This window comes from Rattus norvegicus, chromosome 6, assembly GCF_021556685.1.
Source record: "Rattus norvegicus strain SHRSP/BbbUtx chromosome 6, alternate assembly SHRSP_T2T, whole genome shotgun sequence".
In the NCBI taxonomy this organism is placed as follows: Eukaryota; Metazoa; Chordata; class Mammalia; order Rodentia; family Muridae; genus Rattus; species Rattus norvegicus.
In genome coordinates, this window is record NC_141539.1 from 142,791,627 (window position 1) to 142,808,129 (window position 16,503).

Genomic DNA, 16,503 nt, shown 5'->3' on the forward strand with positions numbered 1-16,503 from the left:
CCTGACACCTATAGACAAGATAGAAGAAGAGGGGAAGGAGAGAGGAGAAGGGGGCAGGAGGAGGAGGAGGAGGAGGAGGAGGAGGAGGAGGAGGAGGAGGAGGAGGAGGAGGAGGAGGAGGAGGAAGAGGAAGAGGAAGAGGAAGAGGAGGAAAAGAAGGAGGAGGAAGAAAAGTAATTGGATTGTAGCATCTGAGTCTTCTAGTTTTCTCTCATTCTTCCTTAACCATGCTTGCCCAAAAGGAAACACCACTGTGTAGAGACAAATGGCAGAATGTGACTCCTGTGGGGATAGAGACGGGTCAAAGGACTCAGCCAGGAGTCTTCTGGTAGAGTAAAGGGGACTTCCCAGCAGAAATGTGGGCAGTACCATAGGCTAGCTACTCTTCCAACTCTTCACTTACAGAGCATCAAATGGAACCATCAGCTGTAACCTACACTCAGAAGGCTTTGTATTAAATGTGCAATGTTATTTTATTTGATATCTGTCCATTTAACTGTTTGGGTCAGTTTAGCATATTAAGGCAAAACCACAAGACAGCATGTTTGTTTGACCTGTGACTCTTGTGTGGATACTGGTCTCCTCAGCAGACAGCACATTCCCATAATAACAAGCATAGATTCTCTTTGCATGGCCAAACACAGCACCCAGAGCACATTTGGTGCTGCATAAATGTTTGCTTTCGATTGGATGATCAATAGGACTTTCTGGCTTTCTGAATGATTGTCTAGCAACAGACCAGGGATCAAAGACAATAGGAATAGGTAACACTCCAGCCGCTAACACCACCCACACCCAAGCTCTACTCAGACAGCTCACTGACAGGGAAATAAAGATATATCACAGGCTTTCCGTGAGTTTGCAATGTCCTGGTGGCCTGTGACCCTGAAACAGTGCAAGAGCTCTGTGCATATCAGCCCATGCCAAACAGCAGAGGCAAAAATGCCACAGCTCTCTGCTGGCTTCACTCAGGCTGGCTTCTTGATCTGCTCAGGTGCAGTGATTCTCAAGTGTAAAAACAGAGCCTTGTGGTTAGGCATAGTGGCACACATTTACCCTCCCACTGCTGAGGAGACTGAGGAAGATAAAAAAATTTCATGGTCGGCCTTAGCTAACGAATGGAGTCTGAGGCCAACCAGGCTTCATGAGACCACCTTAAAAACAAATACAGCACAACAATAACCAAATAGCCCATGGCTGTATGGAAGGGGTCACGTGATGGCTCAGAGATGGAGACGGAACCCCTGAATTCTGGAATTCACTGAATCTTCATATAGAGCATCCCTTCTCTGGCACGTATGTAGGAAAAACTTAGCACTAAGTACTGCGCTATTTATTCTGCATAACTTGGGCTTCAACTCCAGAATTTGAAGAGCAAAGCCATTCTTCTCAGTGCAATTACACAATTGAGCTGAACCTGAACCAGAGCACATGGGCTCAGATCCGGGAAAGAAGGTGGCTGAAGAGGGATGCAGCCGTGGCCCACCTCCACCCCTGACCTACCCTCCCCTGATTCTTGGAGTTCAAGCTGTCTTCCCCTCTATTGATTTGGGAAGAGAGTGCAGGATCTGCCTTAGGCATCAGAACTCCAGGCTGAGAATTTCTGGAACTCTGGAAATCAGAAGTTCTTGAGCCTTTGCCTGCTCTAAGAATTGCATCATCTGCTTCGTTGGATCCAAGGCCTTCAGACCCAGCTGGAGCCATGAAGGCAGCTTCCCTGCTTCTGCAGCCTGTAGGCAGCTTGCTATGGGGCTTCTCAGCCTCCGTACTCAGGTAAGACAGAGCTCTGGACACCCTTCTTTTCTCTCTTCTTGGTTCTGCCTGCCCTGGAGAACCCCGACCATGCAGGGTGGACCAGGCTTGGAATCCGAAAAGGTGTTTGTGCTCAACACACATGTATTACTAGGTTACCATTCAGCTCAAAATAAAAGTAAATTATAAGAAAAAGTTAAAATGAAAGAAATTATATTTTTCCAGAAATTATGAGCTGTTCCTCTTCTAGAAAAATTGAGTCTGAGGTATGTTTGGGTCAGACCTGATAGCAAGGTGAGACTACCATGAAAACTGACTCTACTCACTGACTTCTTCTGTGAAAGAGAGAGAGAGAGAGAGAGAGAGAGAGAGAGAGAGAGAGAGATTATGCTTGCCTTTTGAATTCGTGCAATAAAACAAATCACAAGGCTTTACCAGCTTTGACAGAATATTAGTTAAAACCCATTTCCATTTTAAAGACTCATAACAATTTGAAACGCACACACACCTTCCATTTGAAACAGGAATCGAGTTTACTTGGCAGGGTGTGAACAGGAGTCAGGATGAGCCACCAACCCTTCATCAGACACATTTTGCAAATGGGGAGATCTGCCCTTTACGTCAGTCTCGTGTTGCTTTCCTTCTGTGCACATGAGAGGTGCAGAAGCCTGGAGATGACTGTGGCTGTACCCCCTAATGGGCCATGTGTCTTTCATAACCATCCCCTCCAGGCATAGCAAATGGATTCAGTTCATGTACGCCCCTGAAATTGCTCCCCTCATTACAGGGCGGTGTCAGAAAGAAGCACTGGGAAAGAATGCCATTTCGTTAAAGGAAGACAAATAGAGATGAAACAATCGCTTTCATTCTTTGCTGTTGTTGAAGATTTTATGTTGAACACGAAGCCCTTATAGATAAGGAGGCAGTGGCACCTTCTGAGGGAGAATCAGCGGATGTTAGTGGGTGTTGTCTATTAGTTCCCGAGGATCCTCTTTTTAGGCATTCACATAGGCTTCTAATGTTTCCGATAAGCCTCACCAAATCAGCCCCATGTGGAGAGTGCTAGCTGTTTGGCCATCATTGCTGAGCCAAAACTTCACTGGCACAAAAGCAGAAGGACTGTTGACCACACCCTAAGAAAGCAGAGAGTTAACTAAAACGGCATGTGAAGATCACTGTCCCAAATTCTGCTATGAGTATGAGAAGCCTCCGCGATAACCAGATCTGAAACCCCCGAGTCTGGAAACCAGAGCAGCCACTCAATGGGAGGCGCCAGGATCTGCCCAGGTGGATGTCAGTGTGGAAGGGATAGGGTGCCAAGACATGTAGGTGGCAATGAAAGGGGGACTGAGAGCAAGTCTGGAGGATGCTGGAGGGCACCGCACAAAGCTGAACTCAGGTCCAGATCCAGGCTATGAACAATGTAAAGTCCCATCATTGGCCCAAGCAGTCACCCACAGACACAAGGGACTCTCCCTCTCCCTCTCCCTCTCCCTCCTCCTCTCCCTCTCCCTCTCCCTCTCATCTCTCCCTCTCCCTCTCCCTCTCATCTCTCTCTCTCCCTCTCCCTCTCTCCTTACTCCGAGTCAGGTAGCTTGGAAGGAAGAATGGAGAGACCCTGAAAGACAAGTAAACTCACTGGCAAATCCAGCCCCGTCTTTCACTAGCAATGGGACTTCAAACAAACCAGAATAGCAAGCTAGGGGACCTCTGTGGGTGTTCTTTCCGAGCGTGAGTCAACTGCTGTGGACAGCATTGGCCCCGCTCTCTGCATGTCAGGGCATCTGTTCTCACTTCCTGAGCTGCCACAGCGATGATGTGGATGTCATCTTCCTAACGTCTTATCTGGGGAACCTTCACCTCCGCTGGTGACCAACCTCGTTGGGTCCTTTGCTCCCCTGGGATACTCCAGGAAGAACAAGCCCCTCTCATCTCCCTTTGTCTGTATCTCATCCTTGTCAGAACTATCACTCCATCTCACCGCATATGCCATTGCTGTGGGTGGAGCCCTGGCATCTCACCCAGGTTTGACCTATAACATCCAACAGGGATTTTAGAATGTATCCCTCACAGCTATTCATGTGTATCAGCTCTCCTAATTCTAATTGTAACCCTCTGGGATGGAAGGGCGGGGGTCACTGTCGTGACTTACAAATGTGCAGGTGGATTGGGTTCACTGGCTGGAAGAGGAGTCGTGGACAGAGCCAGAGCCCAGGCTTCCTGGCCCCAAGCTGCAAACCTAGTGCCCAGACCTTCTCCTCCATAATGTCTGATGGACAGACACAGACAGATGCACAGATGATGGAAGGATGACAGGCAACAGACAGAAACCTAGGTCCTCGGTTACATAGGACCATGATGTCATGGAGCACATGATGAACTCAATGGGGAGAAAGCTAACAGGCAGGTAGACACCCCAAAGTGTAAAGGATACGTACTGTACTGCTTTAGATTTCTGACTTTGAAATTATATCAGAATAAGAAGTTTAAAACTTGCCTGCCTTACTTAATCTAGTGCTATTGTCTGCTGGGTAGCTTTCTGCTCTTCCCTAGACTAGTCTGTCGAGGGGCAAACCACAGCGGAGCAGTGGCAGCGTCCCTGCAAGTCAAGTGTACAGTGGGCCACACACGTGACACCTGAGGGTTTGGGGTGCCAATGGGCAGACCCACTTTTGCCTTGATGTAGTTTCTGCTTTCTGTTCAACTTGGCCTTGAGCTCTTCAGGGGAAATCTTACAAGAGCTTTCTCTTTTCTCTCTGCTCACACCCAGTTCTTCCTTGAGCTGCATAACAGGCTCTGCACAGGAAGTTAGTGCCAGATGTCTCCTCAGCGTTCAAGTTTCTTTACCTGGGACTGAGCGACACCCTTCATAGGTAAACATCTCCTTACTTGAACCTCCAACTCTCCAAAGGCATGGCAGCCCACAGTGGGGTCGCACAGGAGAGAGGCAGTCCAGCTCAGTTAGCAAGGGAGCCCGGGAGGAAGGAGCGCGAGAGAGCAGGGCTGACAAGGGAAGTACCCAAGCCAGGAGGGGGTCGGAGTGAGGCCCAGGTCCTTGCACTACTGGGAGAAGCAGGGGTGGAGGGAGGGATGCTTGGACAGAGATCTGGTGGACTAAGTGCCAGGGAGAGGCTCTGCAAAAAGGAGAAGGGACGCGAGGCGGGGACTGGGCCGAGGGGCGGGGCCGGGACTTGCTAACTGGAAGGCAGAGAGGGCGATAGGCGCGAGACTGAGGAAATCCGCGCTGGGAGGCCCCGAGCTGGGGCCGGTGCTGCTGAGGGCGCCAAGGACCGAGGCGGCACGCTGAGCCCAGGATGAGGGCGTCGGTGGTGCTGACCTGCTACTGCTGGTTGCTGGTGCGGGTGAGTGAACCCGCGCCCCCTTCCCGAGGAGGCGCATCCTGCAGTGGACCGCTGGGCTCACCTCCGGAGTCCAGCAGGAGCGGGCAGAGCGTGGGGCCAGCGGAGACAGTCCAGAGCAGAATGCGTCCTACTGAAGCCTTACCGATCCCTGGACTGCTGGACTCACTGGCACTTTTCCTAGTCTCACCGCCGTCCCGGGTTCGCCAGAAGTGGGGTCCAGGTTCTCCTCGACCCCGGCTCCCGGGACGACCTGGGTCCTGGTCTGGCAGTGTCCCTGGAGTTGGGGACATCCCTAGAACCCTGCAAAAAAGAGTGGCCGCTGTCTGGGCCACCTGCTCTGGCTTTGCTTCCGAGGGAAACTGCTGTTACTCTGTGGTTAAATATTTCTCTTTCCATCTCCCGGTCGGTGTGTTTGTTTAGTATGTGACAGAGGGGAAAATGCTGTGACTAAGAAAGTTTCCTTTTGGAAATACTCGGTTTTTTCTTCTAAGAAAGCCAAAGGAACCCCTGAACAGAAGTTTGCTACATGGGTTGCACTGGTTTTATGTGGTTCTCGGGAGCTCTATTCTTTATTTGAAAACCTTTTTTAGGAAAGAAAAGAAGGGTTTAGCCTTACTTCTTACGTTTCCTTCTCTGCTCTGAGAACTGCATCCCTGTGGAGCTCAAGGTCTCCACACACATCTAGGCCTCCGGCTGAGGGAGCCAACCAAGCTAAGCGTGTGCAGCAAGAGGGGAGGCGTTGTTTAAGGAAATCCATCATTGTTGATGAAATTTCAGTTTTCTGGAGCATATCTTCTCCGCCCCCACGGGCAGCTGAGGGAAGCTTCACAACGATGCTGGTGAAGCCTCGGGATTCCATTCACTTTAACCTTTCAGATGTCCCCAGATTTCATTGTTCCCCATGTTCCAGGAATGTCAGAGATCGCAGGCCTTTAGCACCTTAAGTTATGATCCCATCAGTTCTGAAATTTAGACCAGTGAGTTGCTGTTGCTTGATCTCTGCATTTTGGTGATTGTGTAACTGGTAAATCCAAGGCGTCTCGGGTGGTCTTTAAATGAAGTGAACGTGGCAGAAAATCCAACCTAGAGTTTTGTCCTTTGATTCCATTAGGAGACTGTATTCCTTGTTGGATGTTAGCTGGCCTATATCAACTGTAGAACAACTAAACACGGTTATAGCTATACCTCACTGAGCAGGATTCCTTTCCACTACTGTCTTATAAAGGCAAATTTTTGTTAAGACAGGGAGAAACTGAGACAGACAGGCAGACAGACAGACAGACAGACAGACAGACAAGTAATGAGAGTAAGTGTTCCATAACCCCCCCCATCCCCAGCCTGGGAGGGGACTGGGTTTTTATAAGAACAGTGATCAGAAAATGCTGTCTTCCTGGACAGTGAGCTCAGATGCTCTCTTTACTCTGGCTGGCTCTCAGCCTCGGTGTCTAAGGACCCTGTGAAAGCTTTACAGAAACCTCCCATGGCTCTTTGGATCAGATCCGTTTCTCTCGGCTCTGTCTCTTCCGTCTAATCCCTCTCATTTTTAAAAGGTGCTTCACACCAAGCCACACAATGACAAGATTATCAGTACTGGTCGGGTCACATTTTGAATGTGTCTTGAAACTTGTGAACGTCCACGTAGGCTATTCTGACTCTAGTGTGATCACAGAGAGGGTCCTTGGGCACAGAGTGTCTGTGCACAGCCCACAGCCACTAAGAGTTAATTTGCTTTACTTAAGCAGACCACAGGCTGTGAAGTGGGAGCTCTTCACTTCTGAGAGATGCACATTTCTCACAGCCCCATTGCTCTTAAGTTAGTAATAGCAACATAAAATGCCAGTTTACTTTCTTGTTCTGGAAAAGTATTCTACTGGATTGTATGCTTGTTTCGCAAAACAAATAGTAAAGTTTCTCTCTTTTTTTATAACCACATGAAGAAAGCGAAATAGCGACTTCAAAATGAATTTCAGCTTCAAAGAGACTTAGAAGCGTGAAGCTTGTGTAATTTTTAGTTACTTCTATTTCTCTAACCTTGAACAGGTGAGCAGCATCCACCCAGAATGCCGGTTTCATCTGGAAATACAGGAAGAGGAGACAAAATGCGCAGAGCTGCTAAGCAGCCAAATGGAGAATCACAGAGGTGGGTTTGGGGATCAAGTCTTGGGGCGGGGGATCTAGGTGCCTACACTCATCAGCCCTTTCTCTGATTGAGGGATTGGAGGTCACCTATACCTTAAAAAATGGGGCCATTTGCCACTGTGGCAGTGGCCACAAAACTAATGTAGCCTTGTGACAGTGGGGATTTCGGCACAGTTTAAAAGAAAACCTCAGTCCTTAACACCAACCATCTCTGTGGCTTGATAAGGCACCTGCTCCTAAGGTTATGTTGTGGCTCTGTCACACTCTGCAAAGGCACTCTGGTTCCCAGGGAATAATAGCAAAATAATAATAATAATAATAATAATAATAATAATAATAATAATAATAATAAATAGGATCTAAAATACTAGCTATCCTTGACGTTGGTCCACCTAAGAATGATAGAAGCAGGGAAATGGGGCTTCAGTTTTCTGAAGACATACCTGTTATAGTTTGTCCTCCGAGTAGAATAGGAAGCTTTCTGAGACACCAGGCCCTTGATTTATGCCTCCTCCATGTTCACAGCCCCAAAGGCCCCTAGGTACCAGCCGACCTATCAGCAATACGACCTTCTGTCTAGGATCTGTCTGCTCAATCGTCGTGTGCACACAACCTTTTCAAGAAGGAAATTAAAGTCAATAGCCTGTGTTCGTTAGCAAGACTCAGGTCCGGCACTCCTCTCTGAATCTCTTGCCTCCCAAAAGAGTTAAAGCTACATCACTAATGTGAAATTTCTAGGAGCCACATTAAAACAAGTTTAAAATGTGTGAGATTAGCTCAATAATGTATTTTATATTAACCCAGATTATTGGCCTAATTATCGTTTTGGCTTATAAACAACAAGAAATTATTGTTTCTACACTCTTCCTTTGTGTCAAGTCTTATAACGTAGTACACTTTTAAAGAATGTTATTAGGGCCTCACCTTTTGGGACACTTTTAAAGCTTCCAGTATCACAGATCGGCCAGTGACTCCCACACTAGGCAAAAAGGCTTGAAATAGGTGCCCTTTTTCCTACCTGTGTTAGAGCCCTGCTTCCTCAGCTGAAAGTGAAGGTTCCAGCTCAAAGCTTTCTTTAATGACCTGCGGTTTTACAGCACGCACGTGGTTCTGAAGGCTACAATGCCCAAATGGAATGGTTGACTTCCATCTATCGACACAAATACAGTTAGTCAGTCCCACTGCCCCCACGAAGGGCTAGCACTGAAGACCTGGCAACAAGTGAGAGATGTGGGTCAGTACTGTGGTCACCAACGCTGTCGCTGTTCAGTAAAAATTCAGAGTTCAGGAAAATCAGTCCTGTGGCAAAGGCACAGACACACACACACACACACACACACACAAACACACACACAGACATACACATATACACACACACAGACACACACACATACACAGACACACACACGCATACACAGACACACACACACAGACACAAAAACACACACATAGATATACACATACACACACACAGACACACACACACAGACACAAAAACACACAGAGACATACACACACACACAGGCACACACACACAGGCACACACACACACACAGACATACACACGCACACACACACACACACACGCACCAAGCAGCAGCAACAACAATGAGAACAATAACAAGATGAAGAAGAGAAGGTGAATTTAGGCAGGAGGCTGATGGATGACATTGTAGCTAGGAGCATTTGCTGGGTTCCCAAAGCCCATAGCATCACATTTACAACTATGATTCTGAGAAATTCAGTGCCCTCTTCAGAACTCCATAGGCTTCTGCATGCATGCAGTATGCATGTGAGCTTCCAAGCGAACATTCATATACATAAAATAGAAATAAATCCTTTTTTTTAAAAAAAATGACATTAACATGGGGGCTGGGAAGACCTCTGTGGCCGGTGATGGCTACAACTGCTGGTGGCTGAACTCCTAGTGCTGGGGACTCCTGCTGAGCAGCCCTCTCAAAGACAGCATCCTGAGACAAGCTTCCTGGGTTCCCAGAGGACAACTTGTATCAACAGCCTAGTTGGAGTCTATGAAAATTGCTCGGGTGTCCTTGGTGCCCGTCTGGCATGGCCAGGTGGATCAAGTCTGTAGGACTTCTCCTATGTTTGGCATAGAAACAGACCTCACTGTTTTTTCTTGCAAGATGGCTGCCTACTTGGACATTTTGTGTGGCGGGCTCCTATTTTCAGTGTTAGTGTACAGAAGAAAATATGTGTATATCTGATTCATCCACCTTTCTATTTTGCAAGAACTTCTTGGTGATTAGCCAGCCACCCTCAGGAGAGCAGAACTGACCATCGGCAGCCACTGTGCAGCTCCCAGAAGAGACAGCCTGTGACCCCCCAGTTCTCGTCTGCTCTCTGAAATATGCAGAGTTCCAATGCCAAGAATATAAATAGCAATAGGTTACCAGGATGAAGATGCTGCAGGCGATGGAGCCAGGGGCTGTGCAGAGTCAGAGCTAAGGGAGCACTTCCGGCCGCACAAGGGCACAGGACATATCCTCATGCAGTCACAAGCGACAATACTGTCGCGGAGTTCTTAACATCTGTGAGAGCTGCTTTCATAGTCTGTGGCAGTGTGTGATTGGTCTAGAAGGACTTCGGAAATTGGAAACAAAGTATCTTCGATGGCAGAAATTGGAAACAAAGTATCTTCGATGGTGGAAATTGGAAACAAAGTATCTTCGATGTTGGCAAAGTAACTTCCACAGCCCTAATAAGGACTTCTTCTGCTTTGCTTTATGATGAATCAAGAAAACAAAACCAAAAGATGTAGTAAATTCATAAGAAACCAACTTCAATTCTAAAACGGACTCAGAAAGCTGTGGAGGTATTTGGAGTCCTGTAGCTTAATTTTGATTCATTGCTAAGACAAATTTAATCTTGACAGTGTGTGGATGAGGAACCTAACATCACAGATGGTTGAGGGTGGAGGAATATTCTCTGGGAAGTCAGTATAGGAACTTTCCTGTGGCTTCCTATCACCTCATGCCTGCCACTCCAGAGCTTGGCAGAACAAAAGTTAGACTTGTGTACCCCTCCCTGAAAAACTAGGTGGTGTTTGCCAAAGGAAGTATTTCGCTACAGTCAGCTTAGAACCAGGTAGAGGAAGATGCTAAACGGTGGCCTTTCTTTAAAAAACAAAAAACAAAAAAACAAAAACAAAAACACAGAAGGTTGGATTCCTTGGAGGAACTGTGAGGGCCTTGTTATTCCCTGCTGGCAAACTGGACTGACAGTAGCCAGCCACAGGTTCGTGATAATAGCAGAAGATGGGAAATGCCAGACCAGAGACAGACCCTGCAGTGCATAGCGTGAGCTTCACATGCACCAAGGGATACATCTTTGAAGGTTCTCAGGTCCAAGGCCCACGCATCTGGGTCATAGTTCCACCCTAGGAAACCCTCAGCATCCGAAGCACGTTGTTAGAATCCTGACAGCAAATTGAGGATCCAAAGGAGGGGTGCTTTAATTGCCAGACTGCCTACAGGAACACAGTCTCTGTTGCCCAAGGCTGCTGGCATGTGACATCCTCAGAAGAGAAGCAGATGTAGACGGTTAGAGTCTTCTTAGAAGCGGCCCATGGAGGGACTTGGGAGTCCACACTGGAGAGCATTTAACAGACTGAGACAGCTTCTTACTATTATCCAGGAATGGCGTGTGGTCACCAGTGACCACACACACTGGCCACTAGTCCTTCTACCCTGTTGTTCTTGGGAGAGACAGAAAGAACATGTTTGGTTCCCATTACAGATCTCACAGATCTTATGCTGTGCCTTTAAAAATATTTGAACTAGTTTTTACTGGAGGAACTAATGAACATTTTTGTGATGAAAATTAGTGTTAGAGATTCGTGACTATGAACACAGAAAAAGTATCATAGTGAGAAGCATGCCCATGCCTCTCCCCCCTTGCCCTGTGAGGCTGACAGTGCCTGTGCACAGTGCCCTTGAAAACCATCCATGTGTTTGTTCTGGGTCTTGATCTCCCTTCCCTCCTTTAGTTTGGAGACTGTGTCTGCTCTACATGCTCCTTCAAATTTATGTAACATCTACTACATTCCTTTGGTTCCTTTCAGCTATTGAACTTTCAAATGGGTGACAGTATTTTCCTATTAAAAATGCTGTCCTAATGTTCTTAGGAATAAAATGTCCCACCAGCACCTGATGAATTTCAAGTTGCTAATCAAGAAATTAAGTCAGGGGGGCTGGGGATTTAGCTCAGTGGTAGAGCGCTTACCTAGGAAGCGCAAGGCCCTGGGTTCGGTCCCCAGCTCCGAAAAAAAGAACCAAAAAAAAAAAAAAAAAAAGAAATTAAGTCAGCTTCTCGTGAACCAGTAACTAGCGAGGTCTGTGTGACGCAGTTCTTCTTGGTCAGTGATGATTGGACACTGAGGAGAAAGCTTAAAGCAAGAGGAAAACCAGGCTGTGTACTCCCACCAGGTGCTGAGGTCCAGGAATGGCGGGTCATGTGCCTGACGCAGGCCTATCCCAGTGAGTAGGCACTGCAGGGTGTTCAGTACACAGGAAGATGCAAACGCTTGTGGTGCCGCAGGCTCTCTCTGTTTGGTAAGAGTGAGGGGGTCCTGGACTTGCTACCAGAAGCCCAAGACCTCAGAGTAAGGACACTGAGTTCAAACAGGAGGGCTTTCTAGGCCCTGGACCCTCTACACCTGTGGGCTCAGTGTCTACTGCTTGTTAGAAACAGGGCAGAATTTTCTAGAAGGACGTTGCCTTATTCTTCAGTGTCTGCTCAGAGGTAGGAGTGCCACTTAGGTGCTGAGACACAGATTCCAAGTGCCATTTGGTTCCTTCATTATCAGCCAAAGCTGCCTGTCAGATGAGGATTTCTATCAGATCACCAACCACCTGGTAACCTGAGTGTTTTCTTTCCTTGGACCTGTGTTGGCCTGTGAGGGTCTTAGACATCGCCCTGTGCTCTTCTCTCTGAGGTCTAGATCTGGCTGTTCTTCCGTGTTGCTTTCCACATTATAACCTTAACATAAACCTCTTTCCATCTTTTCTGGATATAAGTCAAGGCTTCTTGGAGCTGCTGTGTCTCTTCTAGAGAGACAACCCACTGGACAGACACCACATTAGGTGGCACAGATAACCCCAGAGTCTGGGCTGCTCAAATTATGAAATGAGGTATTTGTTGCCTAACCTCTCCTGAGCTGCCCTGAGAAGACTTGAGTGTGACAGTAGGTCGCAAGTTATGGATTAGAATGAAATACATGCCTACCATGAAGCTGTGATGTACTTCATGGGCACCCTCCATGGGGTTAATCTGTAATTTAGAGCACTCTGGGGACATAAGCCCACCCACACGTGGTTGCGCCAAAACGTACTGGGAATTGCAAGGAAGGAGAGAGGGAATTTCCACCTGGGACTTGGGTAGTGGCACGAGAGACTTGCACCAGGCTGATCTCAGATGTAGGAAGTAAGAGGGGGTTGTGGCAATGACAGGCTAGGAACATAAGCACAGACGAGGAAAGAGAGCAGAACAGATATGTGTAGCCCCAAGGGTGCAAATACCCTGAGGGCCCTGGAGAGGCGGTGTCTCAGTGTGAGCTATGCTTCAGGAAAGTCAGGGCATCCTTGGAAATGAAGAAACACGACAACCAAATAGTATTCCAGAGGAGAAATGAAGTTTTTTTTTTTTTTTTTTTTTTTTTTGTGGAAACTGGTGGGGGAAAGCAATTCCCAGAAGCCGTTCCAGGGAGCAAGAGACTGAACTACAAGAAGAGAAGGGCAGAAAGGCCTGGAGGCTACAATGTGCAGTGCCACCCTATGGTGTTCCACAGAAGAAAGCTGCTCAGAGTTCAGGGAAACCATCTTCTGTGGGGATGGCTAAACCTGTTCCCATGCAGGAGCATGGTGAAGAAAGAGACCTAGCAGGGGCTCTGCCCAGCAAGAAGTGACAGATGGTGCTCAGACTCTGCCTTGTACAGAAGGAAGAGTCAAAGTTAACTGGAAAGTGAGTGTTCCAGCGGCAGGGGCCCTGCCGTCTCAGGAGCATGTCAGTCTTTCACAACAGAGGCCAGAGCAGGAAGAAGTACTTAAGTCTCAGAACTGGCCTTGAAGGGTTGAGGGACAGGGTCTACTCCCAAGAAGATGGGATGACATCACTGACTCCTAACCCAAGGCACTGACTGCCAGCCTCCCAGGGCCTACACACCCTGGAAAACATAGTCCTCTGGTTCTACACTTACACAGTTCTGTCCTGGTTACAGCTGAATGGTAGCTTGGCATTAACTTCCATGAAGGGCTGGACTTACAAGTCTCTGGAGTAGCCAGTACTTTGGTCTCCTTGCCTGAGTCAGTTCCTGCCTAGATATGTCAGAGCCTGCTAGTAGCTATACTGGGGTGGTCGTGGGAAGTCACTAAGTCCTGATCATGAACCTGAGGGAGATCATCTTGAGATCCTTTGGCAGTTGTCTTATGCCAGTGATGTACTCTCCAGATAGGATCTGCTGCTATGTAAAACGTTACCTGGTTCTGCCCAGCCTTGAACTTCCTGAGGTAACAGCCAGACCCTGGGTCACAGTAGACTCTGGAGAAAAGCTTCTGGAGAATTTCAAATGGTAGGAAACTATACCATGAACACAAGCATTGTAAACATCTTAATGAGCCGGAGGGTCAACACTTCGCAAATTTTCAGTGCCCACATTGGTTAGGTACCCACATTGTGTCACCTCACTACCCACTGGCCACATGGCATCACAAGAGAGTCCCAGGAAACGGTCCTATCTTAAGGACTAGATTCTGCACTCAATTTTTAAGTGGCAGTGACTAAGCAGGTCTCTCCACATGGATTACAGTGACTCCCGCAGGAATATACTTATATTGGGGTTTTATTGGATTTGGCAGAGTTCCCCCACCAAAAATGTAGGCTCTGTCCAGATCTGCATATTACTTTATAAAACCCATTTGTTCATTTAGCAGACCGTGTGTCCTTCCGGGTCTGGATCGTGATGCAAACTTAGCTGAGGTTCCAGAATCTGGTTTCAAACTCTGGGACCCCCGCCTTAACCACAGAGTAAACCTGGTGCTTTAGACTCAAAAGCCAGATGTGAGCAACTCCCCAGTGCCATCCAGCAGCAGTTCCCTGCAAACGATGCTTCTGGGCCTTAGCTGGTAGCTAAGACTTCACCCTGGAAACTGAGGATGAAATTCTACCCACACCCTAGTTGGGGTATGAGCATTTTACCTGGATCCTGTACAGTGTCCAAATACATGGAGTCCTGGCTTTGAAGGGCTTTGACTGACCTGATTCACCACTGTTTCTCTAATCCTGGGAGTGGTCTCCTTCATCAGCATAGCCCAGGCTACGCTTCTACTACCCTTCCTTGTAGGAAGGACTCTTTGTCAAGAGACAGTGCTACTCCATCCACACCAAGCATAGTAGGTGTTTAGAAACCCTTTTCCAAAGCCTCATACTTCCCAGCACACAAGCAGCATGACCACAACCCTTTTAAAGCTGCAGGACCAATAGGATGGAGCACTGTCCTGGCTAGCTTCTGTCTGCACTGACGGTCAGGTCCTGATGGACCCTAAGCCTGCCCCATTAGTAATCTTTGGAATGTCTTATTGCCCCAGTGTGTAGCCATCTGTGCCCACACTAACCATCTCCTGAGAGGGGCCTGCCTTCCTTGGGTGCTTCATTCATTAGTTCTCACAGGCCATCGCTTTGGGTATTTCCCTCAAGAGATTTACTTTGCTGTGCCTCTCCCAGTTCAGTTACTGTCATTACTCCTAATTGCAGCTTTCCTAAAATGGCATTTGGCAACTTACCTAGATGAGCTAATGCATAGATGGGGTTCTGATCTCACTGGCAATATTTTAAGAACAAGCGAAGCATCCTTAGAACAAAAGAAAAGCATGGATCCTCTGGACAGAGTTCCTGTAACCTCTCGCTACCCTCAGAGCAACTAACTGGGACTCCAAAGCCCACAGAATAGCCACCGTCGTGACGGTTAGCTACTTGAGTAGTCGGCGTCCACAGCCATCCACAGGAAGCCAGCACAGTGCATTCACATTCCTAGGGGCTGTGACATTCAGACCCGGGTGGTCCACATCCTGCTTCCTGTGTAGATCTATCCATTGTGTTGGAGCCGTGTGCACAGTGAACATTAAGACAAGAAAAGTCCTGGTTGTAAGCTGTCCGAGTGCATTCTGGACTTTTATGGGGCAGATGTGAACATACATATTTACACTGGATGGGGCACCGACAACAGGCAAAAACAGGAAGCCACTGCACCCAAGGCCAGCCTGATAAGCTGCCGTGTTTATTGGGTTACTTGTGGTAGCGACAAAGTCATTCCCTGTCCACTGTACGGTTTCCGGGTAGCAACAATGAAGCGTCTTCTCTTCTCCCGTCCCCAGAAACCATTTACTTTTTGTATCATTTGGCCGAAAGACTTCTTAAGTCTTTTCATTTTCGTGAGTTTCCAGCACCTGTGGTCTCTCTCCTTCGCACAAGAAAGAAGAGTGTTTGAATTTGCAGAAAGTTACTACACAACAGTTCGGCAGCTCGTGGAGCAGCTGTTCAGAGAACACCCACATCTTTACCGTGCAAACACAACACACGTATTTTCTCTGCATGGTCAACTCAGGTGGAGGGCCTGAGTGCCCCACCTAATACTATGTGTCCAAAAGGGGTATTCGTTGAGATTTCTGAGCTGTAAGCCAAGTAAGTCAATAATGGAAACATGCTACATTTCAGTGGGCCTCAGTTGCTCCTGCAAGGCTCCAGGACGCACAACTAGGCTAAGGGTAACAACTCACAGGTCTGACTTGGCCTCTAGACTGTGAGTGTCCCGAGGGCCAAGCTAACCTAGGCCAACCCTATGGTCTTCGGATGTAAGCAGCCAGATGAGGAGGCGGCCATCCTGAAACTGCCCTACATCCTCTTACCCAGGGCTCCTTCAGAAGGCCACTGCAGATTTACTTCTTGTGTTCACAATGCAGAGAAGCCAGCACCCTCCTTTACCAAGATAATGTGGCATCTCTGTGGGGCCAGCAGCCTGAGAGAATTCAGGTCGGAATAGATGAACACAGTTCAGAGGAGGACAAACCACTTGTAAAAATTACCTTTCCCAATTCAATTTCCAACTCCATCCAGCTCTGTCTATGAGGTTGGTGACAGGCAGAGAGAATCAGTGGATTTGATGATTAGGTTTTTTAAAACTGTAGCACTTAGAGAAATCACAAAAACCTTCTTGCTCAACAGTCACCCAAGCAGAGAA

The 16,503-nt window shown here is 47.7% G+C and overlaps 1 protein-coding gene across 15 annotated transcripts in view; it reads left to right on the forward strand.

The window, feature by feature from the left end:
* Positions 1-4,523: 4,523 nt before the first annotated feature.
* Vipr2 (vasoactive intestinal peptide receptor 2) overlaps positions 4,524-16,503 on the forward strand; it is a 69,508-nt gene continuing 57,528 nt past the window's right edge. For 10 of the 15 annotated variants that reach the window (XR_015621700.1, XR_015621699.1, XM_087552391.1 and 7 more), the window contains exons 1-2: positions 4,976-5,114; positions 7,155-7,254. Coding sequence is in view for 9 of the 15 variants with exons in the window: in XM_087552391.1 (XP_087408517.1) it covers positions 5,067-5,114; positions 7,155-7,254 (148 nt within the window). In the remaining 6 variants the exon portion in view is untranslated. 15 annotated transcript variants of the gene reach the window in all.